The sequence below is a fragment of the Sus scrofa genome, chromosome 16, assembly GCF_054392235.1.
Source record: "Sus scrofa isolate SSC_HxYL_T2T_F1_AM1 chromosome 16, Sscrofa_HxYL_maternal_Yorkshire_Landrace_v2.0, whole genome shotgun sequence".
Lineage (NCBI taxonomy): Eukaryota > Metazoa > Chordata > Mammalia > Artiodactyla > Suidae > Sus > Sus scrofa.
In genome coordinates this window covers 42,189,487-42,210,409 of record NC_139398.1, presented here as the reverse complement: position 1 = coordinate 42,210,409, position 20,923 = coordinate 42,189,487, and the positions used below count along the sequence as shown (strand labels likewise).

The window sequence follows — 20,923 nt, the reverse complement described above, 5'->3', positions numbered from 1 at the left end:
TATTTTTTATAGCCCTTGAGAGATTCTATTAAGACCGTGGGGCTTGAGAATCATTGTTCCCAGAAAATCGTAACAGACATATTTTAGAGGAGCTCCAGGGAAAAGAACAGAGGGCAATACAATACTACAGGCATTTAAAACTTTAAAAGAACACAGATTAAGAAAGCATACATACTGAGGAGATGTCAATTTTGAAAAGGGATTCAGAATTGTGATACATACAGGTTTTTAATTGGGTTGACTTGATTCTTCTATTCTTGGAAGCTAACACTTTACAAATTGTGCTGTGATAAAAGGGAGCTTTGACCACAGGTAAGAGGCATAAGAGAACCTTCAAAAAGGCAGAAGTGGGAGAGAAAGATCTGTAAGAAAGGGTGATGTTAGATTTTTACAATCTGAGTTGGGCCAAAAATAGGAGGTCAGGATTTGGAGATGTGTGATGAAAACGAGACCTGTGGTGAGAGCCTCCTAGCTCAAGATCAAGATATTGCTATGACTACTGCAACATATATCTTAATATTTCAGGTATATTTCTGAGTAGGTGAAATAATGACATTTCTTTTTTGTCTTAGAAAAGAAGGAGCAAAAGTCACTATTAATTTAACTGCTTTTTTCCTAGACAGCTTGCAGTGCTTGGCAGCAAGGCATAGTACAGCAATAGACCTGGAATCATACCCTGACTCAGACCATTTGTTGTAGTGAAGAAGAATTGTGCAGAATTGAACTGTGTGCAGCTCTTTCCTGTCTGCACCTCCTGGGTATTCCCTCTGTAAACAGAGGTGCCTACATGGCCTTGGAGGAATTCAGTAGAGCAGAGATGAGAAGAGAAAAAAGGTAATTTTAAATATGTTTTGATTTAAATCTAGACTTTTGAGAATACAACAGAAGGCTGTCACAGGAGCTGGGTACAGATGTCTGCTATAACCACTTATCTCTTCCCTGGGGTTTGTTATATGAAGGTGGCCAGGCTGGAGGAGGAGAAGTGGGGAAGAGAAGGAGTGGAGGCCTCCCTGTAGGAATTCTGGGGAGAAAGTCTCCTGGGTAAATAGTGATACACTTGCCATAACAGAGGAGGAGGCTCTGAAAAGCTTTTATTTCTTTTTTAATTTTTGTTTGTTTGTTTGTTTGGCCATGACACGCAGCAGTTTGATGTGAGTTCTGAATTCTCAGATCAGAAACTGAACCCTGGCTGCAGCAGCGAAAGCAATGAGTCCTAGCCACTAGACCACCAGGGAACTCCCTGAAGAGATTTTAAAGAGATTTACTTGGACCTTCCCACAGAGAATCTGGGGGGCTCTGGGAGTGACACCTAGATGTGTGCATGCATTTAAATGTCTCCCAGATGGTTTTGACATGCAACCAGTGTAATGGAAAGCATGTTGCCTGGCTGAGAGTAGGCACTCCATAAATGTTGGTCTTTCTTTCTACCCCCTCATTACTTTCATCATTACCCATGTGCCCTCATCGAGTCAAATCTATACTTGACTTGCAAAATGTCCACACTGGTTTCCAAAACTTTAATTTTACCAGATGAAAGTACTGCTTTTACTTTGTTATCACTATGACTGAAAGTGTTTACTATGACTGATGAGTTTACTCCCACTTTGAAAGTCAAGTCCTACATCTCTAGAATTTACTGTTTTCAACAAACTGATGTCAATATGCCTGTGCTACCATGACAAGCCCTTCAAGCTCTCTGTCTTAGGTGAATAAAGCTACATGAATCTAAGTATAATAGACACTGTCTCTTGTTTATTCAATTAATAGTTTCTATTATTTTTGAACTATCTTGTGTCAGCTGCTTGACATATGTAATCTCACCAATCCTCAAAGCACCCACAGAGAGTAGGATAGTGATGTTACTTTATCAAATCACGTTTTGTACATTTTTAAGAGAAGTGACTGTGCCTTGGGCCTTTTGGAGCCTTGTTCTTCAAAGTGTGGCCTGGGCCATCAACCTCAGGTATCACCCCTAGAATCTCAGAATTTCAGGCTCCACCCTATACCTCCTAGACCTGAAAGTTAGAAAGGGTGGTTTAACATTATCTTTGACTGGTTCACTAACACATTACAGTTTAGGAAGTACTGCAAGTGTAAGTGCTAAGGTAGTTTAGCAAACACTGTACACTCAGCTGTCTGTTGATTGAAGACAAATAATAGTCATTCTGGAAGGAAGACGAGGTGGCATCACTGTGGTGTATAAATGAAAAATATTCATTAGGTATATTTACTTTCCTATGAAGAAAAGCCATTGTGTTTTCTGTTTATCGTACCATCCCATTAAACACCCCACGAAGAATAAAACCACTAGCTTAATTCATTGACCCGTGATCTGTACAAACAACTTAAAGATCCATTAGATGAAGTCTGAGAAATTTCCAGATGAAGGATCACTACACTTGATTGGTTTCACAAATACTGTATTAAGGAAAGTCGTTGAAAACTAACATTATAACCTTTTAAAGAAAACCCCAGGGGAAAGCTTCATAGCAACCAAGCCTCGTTCTTATTTGGAGACTGTACTGAGACACAAACTTCATCAGGGAATTTTGCTCTTTCATTCACCTCATCAAACAGTAATATCAATCTCACAACAAAAATGCTCAACACAGCTTTTTACTCTGACCTTGGGAGACACTTTTTTGATAATAGTAAAGGTTATTTCTGTACTTATAGATGTCTATAGCATTAAATATATACATAGGGAGACAGGGAACCAAAAGCCTTGGGTCTAAAAATTAACTACATCAGAGTTCCCACTGTGGCACAGTAGGTTAAGAATCTGACTGCAGCAACTTGAGTCTCTGCAGAGGCATGAGTTCAATTCTGGGCCAGTGCAGCGAGTTAAAATGATCCAGCATTGCCATAGTTGTGGCATTAGGTCACAGCTGTGGCTCAGCTTCAATCTCTGGCCTGGGAACTTTCATGTGCCACAAGTGTGGTCATAAAAAATAAAAATTAAAATTAAAAAAATAAAAATTCACTACAGGTCATAGTACCTTGATAATTTCTTTTGAGATATTTGAAGGATAGATGCTATTTCTGAGTTTGACTAAAAATTACATTAAAATGGATATTTCAGAAGAATTTCTATTCATGTCATTATAGAATATCAGTAATATAACTAATTAAAATCATAATTAATAAAATCAATTACATAGAAATAAAAATGATATGACAAATATAAATATGATTATTTAATTTACCTGCTGTGGGCTGAATATTTGTGTCCTACCTTCATTATACAATAGGGTTAGTGCCCTTATAAGAAGAGACACTAGAGGGCTTGTTCTTTCTTTCTGCCATGTGAGGACACAGCTAGAAGGTGACCATCTGCAAGTCAGGAAAAAAGGTATCACCAGAAATTAAACCTGCTGGACCTTTATCTGGGGCTTTCAGCTTCCAAAATGGTGAGAAATAACATTTCTGTTGTTTAAGCCACCCAATCTATGGTATTTTGTTATGGCAGTCAAAGCAGCCCAGTTACCAATTTTCCCTTCTGTTAATCTCACAAAGAGAAAAAGTTAGCTCTTGGTAATGTGATTTATGGGGATCAAATATATGAACCCAAAGTTCTCTTAGAATCACCATAGTTTCCCAGAGTCCCTGTAAGTAGCCAGGTTCTTTACAGGGACATATTTCAGAGTCTCACTTATTGAATATACAATTTTTCTCAAGTTTACTTCTCTTGTTTCACCTCTCATGGAAGACTGAAAACTGTAAGAATAAAAAATATTAGAAGTTTGGTAACACTTCTAACAACATCCAGTGCTCTAGATATTGAGGGTCTTCTGTTTAGAAGGAAGAGACACAAAGTTAAAAATACAGCCCTAGTGCTTTATTTCAATATTAGATGTCCATCAAAAGTCATTAAGACCATATGAATGTGGGAGTTTCCATTGTAGCTTGGCAGAAACAAACCCAACTAGTATCCATGAGGATGTGGGTTCAATCGCTGGCCTTGCTCGGGGACACTCAGCAAGAGTGGCCTTGCTCAGGGATTCTCAGTGTGTTACAGATCTAGTGTTGCCATGAGCTGTGGTGTAGGTTGCAGATGTGGCTTGGATTAGGCATTGCTGTGGCTGTGGTGTAAGCCTGCAGCTGGGCTCCAATTCGACCCCTTGCCTGGGAATTTCCATATGCCACAGATGCAGCCATAAAAAAAGAAAAGAAAAAGACTATGAATGTGCAGAGATTACCCTTCGTTTGAAGAGGCAAAGATGAGATGTCTTTAGTAATGATTCCTTCTAACACTATAAAAACTCCATAAGGGACTATGTTCTCTGTACCACAGAGTTAGTCTAATGCCTGGCAAACACCATTGTTTTATATAGAATTTATACTTAGAGAAGGAATAGTGAAATAAACACAGTGATGAATCTAAGAGCTGAAAGATTTAGTTATCAGGAAAAATTACGTATACTTAGTGCAAATCTCAGTTCCTGTCTAATTGCATTTCTAAAGGAAATAGTTCATTGTTAGAATGTCAATACTGAAGAACTGTTGTACAAGATTTATATGCTATTATTTTTTTAAAAAAATTGAATGCGCATGGTACAAATGCGTACAGTATAAAATTCTAAAGTGTTCCTTCCGTAAAGTTCTCTAACCATCCAGTGGTTTCCCTAGCAGCAAATATAATTCTTTCTTTTTCATCATTTCTTAACTACTATTAAATGCGAGCATAATTTAATTTATTCAATTCAATATTGTTTAGGGGATGTTGCCCTGAAAACGCAGGTGTTCTTTTTTATAAGGTAAAGTTGTAATTAGAATAATTTGCATCCCACAGATGAAATGCTATCCAAAATTCAATGATCCAGAAGTGTTCTTTGAACATTAAAGCAAAAATTTGTATTGTTGTTTTTTATTACTCCCTGATGAAATTGGACTTGGCAGGAGTAGAGTCTGGAATAATGCCAAGTTTATTTCCAGAGTTTGCAATCAGATAGCAGACTATACCAGAGACCATGGAAACAGCATCGTGAATGATTACTGGGTCAGTGTTGGATATTTAACAGGGATTGTAGGCATAAAAGGAAACTAACACTTATTAACCAGTAATAACCAATATAATGTGGTAAAAGGATTCCTGAACCCCGGCTCAAGACACCTGAGACTGTTCCCTTCTTTTCTTTTTTTTTAAAAGAGTTGCTTTACCTTGGAAAATTGCCTTAGCTTCTCTGGGAAGTGTACCCTTACTTATAAAAATAAAATTTCAGGATTTCTTACAGAACCAATAATTGATAATTCTCAAAAGACTGGCCATAAGTTGTCTTAACCATTACCATATCTCTTTACTGACTACAAAGTGTCATGGAACCTAAAGTATTATTATAGTGGTTAAACAAAGAATTAATGAGGTTTTAAACTGATGTTGAACATGAGGACAGCCCTAAGTGGAAGATGTGTCAGAACCCCTTACTTCCAGGTAAACTCAAAAAATTTAGGATTTCTTGATTTAGGAGTTTAGGATTTCTGGATCTAGGTTTTCAGCAGAGCAGGCTGATTTTGATGTGTACATACTACTTTTCTGGCCTTTGTATGACTCTGTATCTGCATGTGTAGACTTTTTGGCCACAATCAACGGCAATAGAATCTTCTTGATATTATGCTCTAATATTGGGAAGTGAAGATTCAAAACAATTATATTAGATATATCTGGGATTTGAGCTCTGGAAACTCTCTGTTACTTTCTACTAAATATAGGGTTTCTCATCTAAATCTGTAGCAAATAGTAGTAACTTTAGAGTTAAGATTAAATGAGTGAATTCATTTTAAATGTTTAGCTCAGCACCTGGCATCAAACAAAAATTTAGTACATTCTTGTTATAGTTATTATGATAATGTTCTGATAGAAGACATTATTTTCTTTCTTTTATAAATGTGCTTGGAAGTTGCCCCACAAAATTGATTTTGGTTTTCAGCTGGGTGAGAATTCAATTATTGGAGACATGATGCAGAAGCTTTATATTCACATTCATATTTCCTTACCTTATTTAATTTTTTAGATAATGGCTTTACTGTGACAAAATTCATATACCATATAATTCACCTGTTTGAAATGTACAATTCAATGACTCATTATATTCAGAGTTGTGCAACCATTACTACAATCAATTTTAGAAAATGTTAATTACTCTAAGTCCCATACTCATTAGCAGTTACTCTCATTTATTTAATTTTGCTTGTAAAATTAGGGGAATGGTCATAAGATTGCTCTTGGAATAAATGAATGTTGAATAAACAGAGAAGTAGATGAGGGGAGAGTATATTATGCAAATAAGTTTGATAATATACAAATATTTTAGTAAAATGAATGCAATAAAATTCAATGAATCCTGTTTTAAATCTGTGGAGAAATACTCTCTGTGGAAAAGGGAACATAGAATTTCTTTTGACAAATGATGCCTTCATCACATTATCATTCTTTTTGGCAATTGTTATAAAAATATTTACTATTCTTGACCTAATAATGTTCTTCTGGGAATACATCCTTAGGAAATGATTCAAATTAGCAAAAAAAAAAAAAAAAAAAAAAAAAAAAAGGGAGTTCCCGTCCTGGCTCAGTGGTTAACAAATCCAACTAGGAACCAAGAGGTTGCGGGTTCGATCCCTGGCCTCGCTCAGTGGGTTAAGGATCCGGCATTGCCATGAGCTGTGGTATAGGTCACAGATGTGGCTTGGATCTGGTATTGCTGTGGCTCTGGCACAGGCCTGAGGCTATAGCTCTGATTAGACCCCTAGCCTGGAAACCTCCATGTGCTGTGGGTGCAGCCCTAAAAAAGACAATAAATAAATAAATAAATAAATAAAAAATTTTTTTTGATCTCAGAAATCCTGTGGTCTCCAAGACAACTTCATGTGTGGTCTCATAGTCCTATGGTTCTACAATAACTAGAAAAACTGATGTGTTGGCAAGAATGTGGAGCAACTGGAATGCTCATACAATGCTGGTTGACATGTAAAATGGTACAATTACTTTGGGAAATGCTTGAGTAGTTTCTTGTAAAATTAAACCCATACTTAACTTATGACCCAGAAACTCCAGAGTAAGTATTTATCCTAGAGAAATAAAAATATATGTCCACAAAAAATCTTGTACAAGATGTTGATAGCAGTTTTATTTATAATCTCTTCAAGCTGGAAACAACCGAAATATCTCTCAACACATAAATAAATGAACAAATCCATACAACAGAATACTACCTCGCAATATGGAGGAACAAGCTACTGATACCGATGACAACATGGATAAATCTCAGAAAATAGTATACTGAACCAAAAAAGCCAGCCACAAGCATAAATACTATATAATTAATTTATATCTCATTCTAGGACAGGCCAAACTAATATACGGCAATAGAAAGTTGGTAAGTAGGCTTGAGTTGGGGATTTGAACGAAGGATGGAGTTGATTGCAAAGTAGTTAAAGGAAAGTCTCTTAGGTGATGAAAATTTTCTATATTTGTATTGGTGGTTATATAAAAGCATACATTTGTCAAAACTCATTGGTCTTTATAATTAAAGCAAGCATTTTATTACATACAAATTTTATGTCAATAAAGTTGATTTTTTTAAAAAGCGTCCTTCAAATTCAAATAAATCTTCTAAACAGTTATTTGCAAATTTTCTAAATGGTTATTTGCTGGAAAATATTCATTTCAGTGTTCCCTAATACAGAAAAAGAAACATTAAGAAGTTGAAACAAGCTATGTAGCTAGCAGTGGAGTTATGGCAGAGTCAAATTTAGGTAACTTAGTGCTGAATAACACTATTCAGAGCAATTAACTTCTGATTTTATTAGAATATTTATTGGTATTTTATTAGAATATTTAATAATATTTATAATACTATTATTCAGACTACCATTATTCAGGGCAGTTAAAATTTTAATTATTAGGACCACATAGCAGCATAGCAAATGTTTGGGATATATAAATAAACATTTAACTAGAAAATTTAGACTAAAAAATGCTGATGTTGAGATTAATGGGAGTCATAAATCTAAGATCTACATTCTTGAAAAAAATCATACTTAACATTTTTAGCTGATTCTACACTTTACTGGTAATGTGCAAACAAAATAACCATAACAATAAAAAATAATATTGTCAGCTTAGGTAAAAGAATAGATGAAACATGTCTAGTTTAACTGATTATATTAAGTGATTACATTTCTGAAAGTTATTAGGTAAACTTAGGTAAAAGAATAGATGAAACATGTCTAGTTTAACTGATTATATTAAGTGATTACATTTCTGAAAGTTATTATCACTCTCTCTCAATAAGAATTCATAAAAGCCTTTGTGGAAATTTAGCATGCAAAAATCTTTCATTACTAGCATTACTATTAATATTATAAATACTATATTTGTTAAATAATTTCCTAGTCCATTATATTACTAAGTAAAACAAGCAGCATAAAGTATGGATCACTGTGCATTGTTCTTTACATAAATAATATTTTGTTAAAGTTTGGCAAACTCTTCAGATCATGCATTTTATTAATATATTAGTTTATTTTCAAGTTTAGCACCAGCCAAAAGTTGTAAAGAAATTCTTAATATATTACTATTCCTCAAGTTTTATAAATATATACTATAATAATGAAACTTTAGTAAAAATAAGCCAGCATCCCACAACAATGATCTATATTTTTCAAGCCTATTTGGTAAGGAGTAAAACAAAGGAAAGACAACAAGGATTTTTGCATACATTTTAGCACCGAAAAATACAGCAGCAATTCACCTGTTCAGTGTTCTTGGCATCCACAGAAAAATAATTGATACTGATTTCAGTTGCAATTGTACCTGTAATCTGTACTGTGTAAGCAATCCATGCTGTGCTTGCAAAGCAGCCATAGGTGAGACAGATAATATACACGATTTACATTTTGAAATTCAAGGGCAAGGATAAAGAATAACTGGGATTTGAGCTATTGAGGGTTGTCTCCAGAGTAGGCAGCAACGAAATAAGGTGAGGCTTAAGGCTGTTCTTTTACACTTGGTGAAGAGGGCAGCTTGATCGTGTCATTGCAGCAGCATTTAATCGTAAAAGTAGTCATTCAATAGACAGTGTCTAATATGGCAAGTCCCAGGATGAAAGAGAGAGAGAGAGATAGTATCTCTTCCCACAAACTAGAGTTTTCTTATGTTGTTTTATAAATGTAGCTACTGGTGTTTTTAGAATGGTTTATAGTTTAAAAAAACAGATGGCAGCAAGTTCTATTTGTTCTAATAAGTTGTCCGTAGAACTCAGGCACACTCGAAGTCCATACAATGTCTCATGTAATTAATTGCTTCACAACTGTAGAGTCACTATTGTCTGAATTAAACATCTATCCATAGTTACAAATTTCCCAGACAAAATCTTATACTTTGCTTTGATAAAACAGAGGAGAAAGAGAGTACTAGCCTTGAAGTATTTCATTTGTGGGTAAAGGAGAAAAATCTTGACAACGAAATGAAATAGTTGGAGCCAGAATGTGAGGGGACGATAGCAATGAATAGTAACAATGAAGCCAAGGAAGGAGTGGTCAACAGGTACAAAAGGTACAAGAAGTTTAAATAAAATGAGGTTAATAAAAATCTGTTGGGTTAATCATGGGGAATGAGGAGTGAAGGGGTGGGGAAGGAAAAGAAGGCGAATTTGGACAACTTAGAGTTTGGCTGTGAAAGGGTAGATGGAGAGAGATTTAAGGTCAGATTTTCAGTTGTGTGTGTGTGTGTGCACACGTGTGTTGACTGGTCTTAAATATGGAAAAGACATGAAGATATTTAAAAGCTGATGTGGTTGAGGCAAGGAAGAAGGATAATTGGTAGTGTCAATTTCCTAAGAAGGCAAAAGGTGAGATAATTCAGAGCATCAGTGAAAGGACTGGTCTTCAATAGGAAAAGTCAGTTCCTCCATTCTACTTTGAAGGAGGAGAAGATGAATGGAGAAGGAGATAAGATTTTTTGGATTTATTTTGGGGAAACAGAGGTAGGTCCAATTCAATAGCTACTTTTTTTGGAGCTGGGAGATATCATACTTAGATGTTTAGTATTAGACTTAATTTCCTACTTTTAAAATGGAATAGTTTGAGGATTAGCTGAAACAATGCATATGAGAGCACTACAGCATTAAGGGTTGCTTACAGTCTTTTTTTTTTTTTCCATTATAGCTCTATCCCTATAAATTTGGATACTATCACATTCTTTTGAAGAATTAGAAAAACTTTTTTTCCCTAAATTTTATGGTATTGCTTCCAAATCCTTTATCAGATAAATGACAATATTTATTATTGAGAGATATTGTGAGAGTAATAAATGTGTATAAAATATTTTCTTTTATTGAAAATTACAAAATAAATTCAACGGTTTATTTTACTATATGGGATGTAAGTGTGATATTCCTTATCACCGCATTCTCTTTCAGTGGTTTATTTTTAGGGTGGAAAGCTAATGATATCATGTGGAATGGCTAGGAGTAACTCCAATACACTAATCCCAAAGTCTATCAGATTTATGTGAAAATATCACAAGATAACCAATATCTTTATTTTGATGTTCTTCCATTTCAGCCCTCTCTTTTTTAATCTCCTTAGGACCCATATGCTTATTTGTTTTGCTGTGCTTGCTTCCACTTAGCAAATTTGGTCAATTCCAACATATGTGGTAAAAAAAAAATGATCTACTTCTTGCCAAATTATTTTTCAAGTTGTATTCACGTATGTCTGGAAGTTTTCTATAACCATGTTTTAGATTAAGCCTTCAAATACTGTGCTAATTCCCATCCCAAAGTCTTTTAAGGGCTACTTGCTTCTGTATAGGTTTAGCAATGCCACCCATTGCTATAATCTGTAGTTGTCCATTCCTGTTATCATTATATTTAAAAACAGACCACCCACAATTTTAACACTTCATTCAGGAATACGATTAAAACTAGATTAGAGACCCCCCCCCAAGTCTTTGGAATCATCAAATACAGTGTTTACTGTACTGAGAACTATTTGTGAAGCTTACTAGAAGCAAACTTTATGCCCTGCCATGTCCCATAGGTTCTTAAGATTGCAGTGCCTGTCAGCAGGCTTCCAGGAGCAGCATGTACCCTTCTTTGTGGGTTTTCTCTGGCAGATAGAGGCTGCTATGCTGGGGCAAGGTAGCTGCTGGCTGGAAGTCCTAGGAAATTTCCATCCCTTAGGAACATCTTTCAGTCACAACTGATAGGAGTTTGTATTTAAATACCCCAGCTCTCTTGCTCCTCCCTTGGGATAAGGCTGAGGTCATGCTCTACTTTGGGTCCCCAAACCTAAAGTAGTAACTTGCTTCATAACACCCTTGCCACTACGTTGTTATTACCTTACTGTCCTATTAGAGTTGTCTCCATTCCCTGTTTCATTTTCTCACTCGGCTACCAGTGTTTCCTGAGGTCATCTCCTATCTAAACTATTTACACTTGAATTCCTTTTTCAGGGGTTACTTATGAGGGGGACTCAGACCAAGATACTATCGCATGTTCTCACATATATTTTCCAATATAACAAACTTTCTAAATATGGTGGAGAGAACAGAACATAGAAAAGGAACATGTTGCCACTATTTTCAGAAAAATTAAACTTATGTCCAGTGTGAACATGATAGGACTCTTGAAAATATCTGAATTCACCTACATACATTACAAAACGACGGTTCTTCTATTTATTGGTGATTAGAATATATTTATTTTTCACCCATATATATTTAAAAAGTTACAACTATCATGCCAGGTATTCATTCATTCAATCAGAAATAGTTCTTGGACACCTACTCCTTCCTAAGTACAGTGCTAGGTTGTGAGGATAATATGGTGAGTAAAATCGATAAGGTCTATTTGTACTCATGTACTTCAGAGTGTAATGTATAACAGAGGTTATTAATTTTATCTTCACTCATTATTAAACTGTGACAAGTGGTACAAAAGAAAATATTGGGCCCTAGATGAGCATGTCACAGAGGGACTTGATCTAATCTGGGAGTCCAGGGAGTCAATTTTGAGTTCATACATAAAGCAAGATTTATGCAATGGAATGGATGGAAGGATGGATGGGCCCATTTCACATTTCAGCACAAAGCAGGCAACACAAAGGTGTCGACGACCTGTGGATTATGGAACTTTGGAAGATCTAGAACATGATCATTGCAGTTGGCACGAAGGGAGCATGGAGAACCATGAGCCTGGACCTTTCTTTCAGGCACCATTAGTGTTTTGTTAAGGAGTTTGGCCTTGGGTAACTGTTAGAGGATTTAAGCTGGGAAGTGAAATAAGATTTATATTTTTGTACAGTTGCTCCAGACAGTGTATTGGGAGACAAGCATAGATCACCTCAATGTCCAAGTAATTTGTGTTAAAGCCTAGAGCTCAAGTCCAAATCGTTAGAAATGTCAAACTATTTTAAAATACGTTGCATCAACCTGACTATTTAATAATACGTTGAGATTGCAAAGTGTTTCAAATGCTTACTTGAGGGTAGTTATAAAAGCATAAAATGAGTAGTCTGTCACAATGTCAGCACTATTCTTTATTTCAAATTCAAAGGCATCCTAATTTGCATTCAAGGTGTACACACACACACACACACATTTAGAGCCAGTAGGTTCTCTATTAACAAAAAATAAAGCAAAGTAAAAGCTCAATGGCAAAGCCTATTGATGCACAATGGCTTCCATACTTGCCACAGTTTCTGTGCTGCCTGTTCTTCATGCCAAGAACAATTCTGAGTAGGTGAAGTACGATGTCTTTCCCCTTACTTGTGAATTACAAAGCTATCCTTTTGTCCAAATTAAGATTGCATTCATTATAAGACAAATCCTGAACAACTGAAAGAAATTCTGTAATACAATTCCAGAATTTACATGAAATCATCAATTACTTCTCTATTTTCCCCTTCTTCCTCTTCTCCTTTTTGTTCTCCTCCCCCTCTTGCTTCATTCCCTGGGGACTTTCCTAGTGTCATTTTTCCACTGAGCCCCAAACTGTGGATCTAGCGAGGCTTTCAGAACTATTCTGAGGAGCTCTTTGCTTAACAAAATTGATGTGCTCATTTTCTCCTCTTAATCTTTGACCCACTCTCTCACTTTTATTCCTCTTGCCCAGAACAATTATGTCCTATTAAGGTGGGAGCTTCATGAGTCATTCCTCTCATAGATGTCAAAGAAAAACCATTTGGAAATTGAGAAATCCAATAAAGAAAATAACACAATCATAGTTACAAGCAATTATAAATACATTGTTACAAAGAAAAATGATTATTGATTAAAAACAAACAATGCTTTCAGAAATTTTACTCTTCTGGGCGGAAATCCACACTTTTTATGAATCAAAAGTGAAACTTCTTTATTACCAAATCTTTCCATCTGAAGCTCTTCAAACATTCAATAAATAAGAAAGTAGTCTCAATAATCACATTTATAATTTAAAAAATGGTGGAAACTTAAAATTTTAAGATCAGAGGGTCAGTGATACAATTGGAAGAGACTAATATGTTCTAATATATGACCAAAGCAATTATTTTTATTGCACATTGCAAATGAAGTTAGGAATTTTTGCTAAAAATGAAAATAGAGACATAAGCTATATTAAAGATTATAAGAGAACATGGAGTTCCCGTTGTGGCGCAGTGGTTAGTGACTCCGACTAGGAACCATGAGGTTGGAACCATGAGGTTGCAGGTTCGATCCCCGCACTTTCTCAGGGCTAAGAATCCAGGATTGCCATGAGCTGTGGTGTAGGTCGCAGACACGGCTCAGATCCACGTTGCTGTGGCTCTGGCGTAGGCTGGTGGTTACAGCTCCAGTTAGACCCCTAGCCTGGGAACCTCCATATGCCGCTGGAGCGGCCCTAGAAAAGGCAAAAAGACAACAACAAAAAGATTATAAGAGAACATAATAAAACACAAGTCAGAAATTTGAAAGCATACATGAAGAAACAGTTTTCTCAAGAGGCTAAGATAATCAAACCAAGGCAAAGATTAAAACAAAAAAGAAAACAAGCAAAACATCAGAAAACCTAATAGACTACTAGCACTTTAGCAGGTAATTTCATTGTAATGCCAACTAATAACTTTGTTCTGCTTAAGAAAAGATTAGATAGACTTCAAGGTCAAATGTTAGAAGAGACACATGCTTAAGGAAAGATTCTTCTGACCTATATTTTTTCTTTTTGCTCTTTTTTTTTTTAGGATTACACTACCTGCAGCATATGGAAGTTCCCAGAGCTGCAGCTGCCAGCCTACACCACAGCCACAGCAATGTGGGATCCCAGCTGTATCTGTGACCTATACCATGGTAAAGCTGGATCCTTAACCCACTGAGCAAGGCCAGGGATCGAACTCACCATCCTCATGGATACTGATAGGGTTTGTTACCACTGAGCCATGATGGGAACTCCCAGATTTTTCTGACTTATAATATAAATTATTTAGTACACTGAAGCTCAAAACTCTCTTTTAAATGTATGTAAATCTGATTTCAAACACAATAAAAATAAGCTATGCCATTAGACCAACTCTATAAATAATATTAAGTAAATTATTTCATTTTACTTTTTTAAGAATCTTAACTTCAGTCATATTGGGGATAAGAATTTTAATATTGATGATAAAATGAATCATATATTTTTAAATTAGTGGTTGTTGGCAATCAATTAATAGAATACAGCTTTTTTGGCTTACATGTGAAAGATATACCTTAATTCATGTTATATAATGTATAATGCTGGAAATTGTTATGTAAAAAAATGTATTTGAACAATATTTGCTTTAATAGTTTTTGTTTAAGTTGCATGGTCACAATGGTTTTGAAAATGTGCCATATTTAATTACTTTTGTTTTATTTAGTTATCTCAATTTTTCTAAGCTACACAGATACAAGTCTTGGCAATACACAGTATACAGACATGGGAGTGTTTTATGAGAAATGCAGTTGAATAGATTACTAAAATTTCGTAAATGTCTCATCTATGTCAATATAAAGGCAGCTAGATTATGGTAACTTTTTTCTTTTCCTGAAAACGACTATAATATTTAACTAATATAAAATAAAACCATAAATTATAATCTAGACAGTAAAGAAAGGAAGAAAATCTGTCAAAACACATTCAAAATTGTTACAGACATAAGTGGATATGTCTGGCTTAACAAGACTTAGAACTTCTTAAGCCTTTTTTACTTTTAGAAAGGAAAAAGATCTGGAATTCTTAAGTTTGAAAAGAATGATTAAAAAAAATAAGCATTAATTTAGCTAATCTCTTTGCCATGAGTTAGTCTGATTATCCATCTACATTCTTTATCCAATCAAACTGTATAAAATTTTAATAGGGAAAAAGAAATTTTACTGAGAGAGGAAAATAAATTTCACTAATTGAGGAAACTAAATTGAAGGGACTTAATAAATAAATGCTTTATTGGGTACTGTAATTAGCAATGATAACAGCAATACATAAAGCAAATTATGAGAGTAAAGTGATTTTTCTTCCTGCTAGGCTATAAAAGACGTTTTTCAAAGGGCACATTAATACCATTCCCTCCTTAATGTAAGCTTGGGCATGAGCCCAGGTACCATTTCTAGTATTTAACAAGGCGTTTATAGAAATACATCAGTAGTATTGCTCAAGGGGAGCTTTGCATTTCTAGTGAAAGGACTGAGTAGTCATTTACAACTTTTATTGAAATATTTTGGGCAACTTAGGAGAGCAATGAGGATATTCACTTAATTGCTCAGGAAAATTAATTCCAAATGAAAGAAATACATTTGCAATTCAAGAAGTTGAATAGAAATGCCAATTAATCACATTTTCTATTTAAGAAAAGATTAGATAGACTTTACTGTCAAGATGGTAAAAGGAATCCTGGTTAATATGCCTCTTCGTGTATACATTCTCTTTCTCCTTCTGTATACATGTACATACATATATACATATCTTCCTGCTGTGTATACATATATGTTATTATGTGTGTGTATATATGTGTATATATATAAACACAAAACTGAAAGATTGATAGATATATAGATAATGGTACAAATGTATAATTTTTAATATTATAACAAGAAAGTAAAGTGTTTAGATGTCTACCTGTCAGAAACCAAAAAGGGACATATAGCAATAAGCCAGATTAGAAATTATTAGGCCCAAGCAGTGGCTGTCACCTAGAAAATCCACAGTGGCCAAAGCCTTAGCACCTGCAGAGAGAGGAGCCAAGTTGGAATTATCTCTGAAGACAGAAGTTGGAATGCATTCAAAATGACAAAGGGAACTATTTCACAATGATAATAATCAACAATCAACCAAAATTTGACAACTGAAACTTGTGTGCATTGAACCAGAATTCTGCAATATATAAAGCAAGTCTGATATAATTACAGAGGTAAAAAAACCCTCAAATTTACAATTGTGGTAGGATATTTTAACTAATTAAGAAATTGATAGGTTAAGCAGAAAAAGTAGGTCTTGAAGTGCCCGAACCTGGTATTTTTTTAGTAAATAGATATATTCACAGATATATATGGTGAATATATCTACTCCCAGTAGAGAGATAAAGAGAATATATATATACACATATATACATACACACACACACACACACACACACACACACACACATATATATATATGCTGTGACTGTGGCATGTGGAAGTTCCCAGGCCAGGGATCAAACCTATGTCACAGCAGCAACCCCAGCCACTGCAGTGACAATGCTGGATCCTTAACCCACTGCACTATAAGGGTACTCCCAATAATGTACATTTTTAAGCACATATTTTGAACCTTTATAAAAATGAGTCATTAATTTGGACAAAGGTTTTAAGAGATTCAAAAGAATAACATTAAATAGTCCACAACTCTCTAGTCAAAATAAATTAAAAGATATCTATTATAACACAAAATTTTGGAAATAAAATAATACACTGCTAAATAAATAACAATGGTGATTTAAAAATATTTAAAATTAATAAATAGAAAAGACAATTTATGTTCCAACTGGGGGTCCTAAATTAATATTTGGATATAAATGTATAATTTTATATTCATTAATTAAAATATAAGACAAATTGAGATTAAATTTAGCAATTGTCTCAAATAGTTTGAAATGTCGTAAACCAAGGGAACATAAAGAAATACCAAAAGTTAAAGTAGACGCTAATAAAACAGAAGACGACAAGACACAGAAGCAATAACAATCAAAAATAAGAAACGATGATCAACAAAACTAAGAGATAATACACTGAAAAGAAAATAAACATTCTTATAATCATGGTAAAGAAAGCTAGAGAACATAATACATAAATATCAAAAGTGAAAGCATAAATGAAATTACAATTTTCTCAAACGATTAAATTATATGTGACAAAATAAGGCAAAAGAAAAAAGATTAAAAAAAACCCCAAACATGTAGAAAAGCCTCTTCATTTCTCTCAGAAGCAGATCCTCAAGACAAGTATTTGAGTGCAAGCAATTTATATAGAACTTGACCTTCCAAAGGATTAGCTGGGAAGTGGAGAAGCAAGACTGGGAAGAAAGTTCTTATGTAGGTTACCTCTGGGGGCAAATGGGGCTCAATCTCCCTGAAGACGGTGGAATGCTATGTGGAATACGCGTCAGACTTATTCTGTTTGAGGCGCAAAGAAACTAGGCTATTTATCCACACACTCTCATCTTTCACTTGTTGAGGGTTTCTCCCGGGGGCATTAGTTCCCTGGAACTGGTGGCCTGCTTTGCATGGAGCCGGAAAGTCCTCAGTCAGAGAATTTCAGGTGCTCCTAGTAAGAGCATGCACAGTGCAGATGAATTAAGGCAGGGCACCAACAGCTTGTGCTGAAGTGTCTACTCTTGTTATTTAAAGAATAAAAAAAAAAAAAAAACTTCAGCAGATGGCTAGGGGATAAGAGGGATGTGGTTCCCTCACCACAAGGCACCCAACTTGGGAACCCTCTCCATTGCTGAGGGCCAGAGAGTCTCCTCTCCCATTCCACCTATTAGCACTCAAAAGTTTTTTTTTTTTAATTTTTTTTTTTATTTGATGTGAGAATCAGTTCCAAGACAACTCATTTGATTTGGGGTAACCAGAACAGACTTTTTACAGGATGTGGAATACGAGCAGAGCAAGAGTTCAGTGGGTAGTAAGAAATGAAGAGGATATTCCAGGTAGAGAAGACTTGTATACAGAAAGTGAGCAGAAGGGCAGAGATGAGAAAGCTCAGTTCATGTTTTCATATAATGAGAGATCCAGGTTAAGTGGAGTAGAAAGGTTGATCCTGTGAGGGTTTTGTATGATACATTTCAGTGGCAGATTTAGCGAGATCTGGAATTTGATTTTAATGAACATTGTTAGCCACTTTAGTTAAGGAATTAACAAAGAGAACAGTCTTTTAGAAAGTTAAATCCATCAGGGAGGTCAGAGATCAGTGTGAGGACGCAGAGCTTCAGTGATTTTTGAAGTAATGTTAAATCTATAAACAGGAGTTCCCGTTGTGGCTCAGTGGTTAATGAATCTGACTAGGAACCATGAGGTTTTGGGTTCGATCCCTGGCCTCCATCAGTGGGTTAAGGATCCAGTGTTGCCATGAACTGTGGTGTTGGTTGCAGGCAAGGCTTGGATCCCGAGCTGCAGTGGCTGTGGTGTAGGCCTGTGGCATAGGCCAGCCGCTACAGCTCCGACTGGACCCCTTGTCTGGGAACATCCATATGCCGTGGGTGTGGCCATAGAAAAGACCAAAAAAAAAAAAAAAAATCAATAAACAAAGTGATAAGTGCCTATATTGAACTGGCTACAGTGCGGATGGATGGAAAAAAGAAAGGGGACAAATATGACTAGAGAGAGGATCACACAGAATTTTAGAATCTATTTTAGAACACCACCCACTTCCCCACCATTTTGAAGATCAGGTAACTGAAAAAGAGAGGGGAAGTGTCTTATCTGATGTCACAAGGCTAGTTAGTAGCTAAGACAAAAATAGATTTTGATCACTGGACTCTAGGCAAAGGCTATTTTTAGATTCAGAGGCTCCTTCCAACTATAGGCAAATGACTGAACTATGCTTGTTACATTTAGAATTTCCTGCATCCTTTCGGGTTTGAGGCTTAAGAAAGGAAATAAGAAATAACCAACAATCTTTTTTCTTATCTCACTAGAAAAAAAATTTCAAGCTTGGTAACTAGTTAAACATGAGGTTCAAAATCAAAGACTGAAAGACAAATGTATACTCTGAAGCCTTCATGACTGAGAAAATAAGATGGATTTTAACTGAGAAAGTGAAACTATTTTTGTAGAGATAAAGACATTTCCTCTGGGCTTGCTAAACTGAAGGTGACAACAGGATATACAAGTGCTTTTGATGAGCATCAAGATGGATAATACGATCAGGAGGATTTGAGACTCATCTGTATACAGGTGCTAACTTTATTTACATATTGACTGATTTCAGATGCGATTTTCGAAGTTATTTTATTTAGTCTAATTTCTCTTTTCTCTATCCTGAAAGACCTAGGATTGAATAGGAACTTCTTGTATAACTTTGCACAGTTTGATTAACATCTGATTTCCAGCTGCTACATACTAATACCTGCATCACATTTATAAATCTAAAGTCAAAGTTATTTTTATTTATTTTTACTTATTTATTTTTATTTAATTATAGTTGATTTACAATGTTGTATTAGTTTCAGGTATACAACTTCAGATTATTGTCAATTATAGGTTATTATAAGATATTGACTATTGTTCCTTGTGCTATACAAGAAGGCCTTGTTGTTTATCTATTTTATATGTAGCAGTATGTATCTGTAAATCTCATACTCCTGATTTTTCCCTCCCTCTTGCCTTTACCCTTTGGTAACCGTAAGTTTATTTTCTATGTCTGTGAGTCTGTTTCTGCTTTGGAAATACATTGAATTGTACTATTTTTTTTAGATTCCACATATAAGTCATATCATGTAATATTTAAACAAAGTTATTTTTAAAGGAAATTTCACAGAGTAAGACTTCACGGTGGAACATATAAGCAGAATATAATATCTGATTGCCTAATAATATCAAATAAATTCACTACCTTTTTTTAATGTCAAGCACAAATTATATTTCTTATTCTTTAGAGAATGTTTAGTAAGAATATCTTGGGAACTCCCATTGTGGCTCAGTGGTAACGAACCCAACTAATATCCATGAGGTCATGGGTTTGATTCCTGATCTCGCTCAGTGGGTTAATGATCCTGTGTTGTGGCTGTGGCATAGGTCTCAGATGCTGCTCAGATCTGGCATTGATGTGGCTGTGGCTTAGGCCAGCAGCTGCAGCTCTGATTCAACCCCTAGCCTGGGAACTTGCATATGCTGCAAGTGTGGCCCTAAAAAGCCAAAAAAAAAAAAAAAAAACAGTATCTTGAAAAACTATTTTTAAGTTTATCTAAATCTCTGCTCTATTAAACTGATTATGAATAGTATTTTTTGAATTGTTTTCTCTCTTTTGATGATTTTTTTTTAGAACAGTTTTTGGTTTAGAAAAAAATTTAGAGTGAGGTTCAGAGGTTTCCCATATACCTCTCATCCCCCCACAAATGGATAACCCCTCTCACTGTCAACATCACTCACCAAAATGGTACTTTTTTTTTTTTAACCAAGAATGAACCCATATTGACACACCATAATCACCCCAAACTTAAAGTTCCCATGATGGCTCAGCAAGTTAAGAAGCCAACATAGTGTCCGTGAGGATGCGGGTTCAATCCCAGTCTGGCTCAGTGGGTTAAGGATGATCTGGCATTGCCACAAGCTTCAGCATAGGTCACAGATACGGCTTGGATTCTGTGTTGCTGTGGCTGTGGCCTAGGCCTGCAGGTGCAGCTCCAATTCAACCCCCAGCCTGGAAACTTCCATATGCCTCAGATATAGCCCTGAAAAGAAAAAAAAAAAT

The 20,923-nt window shown here is 35.3% G+C and overlaps 1 protein-coding gene across 1 annotated transcript in view; it reads left to right on the top strand.

Annotated features, from left to right (window-relative positions):
- Nucleotides 1–12,060: 12,060 nt before the first annotated feature.
- EMB (embigin) overlaps nt 12,061–20,923 on the top strand; it is a 105,464-nt gene continuing 96,601 nt past the window's right edge. Inside the window, exon 1 of the mRNA XM_021076596.2 lies at nt 12,061–12,213. Coding sequence (XP_020932255.2) covers nt 12,061–12,213 — 153 coding nt within the window. The remainder of the gene's footprint in view (nt 12,214–20,923) is intronic.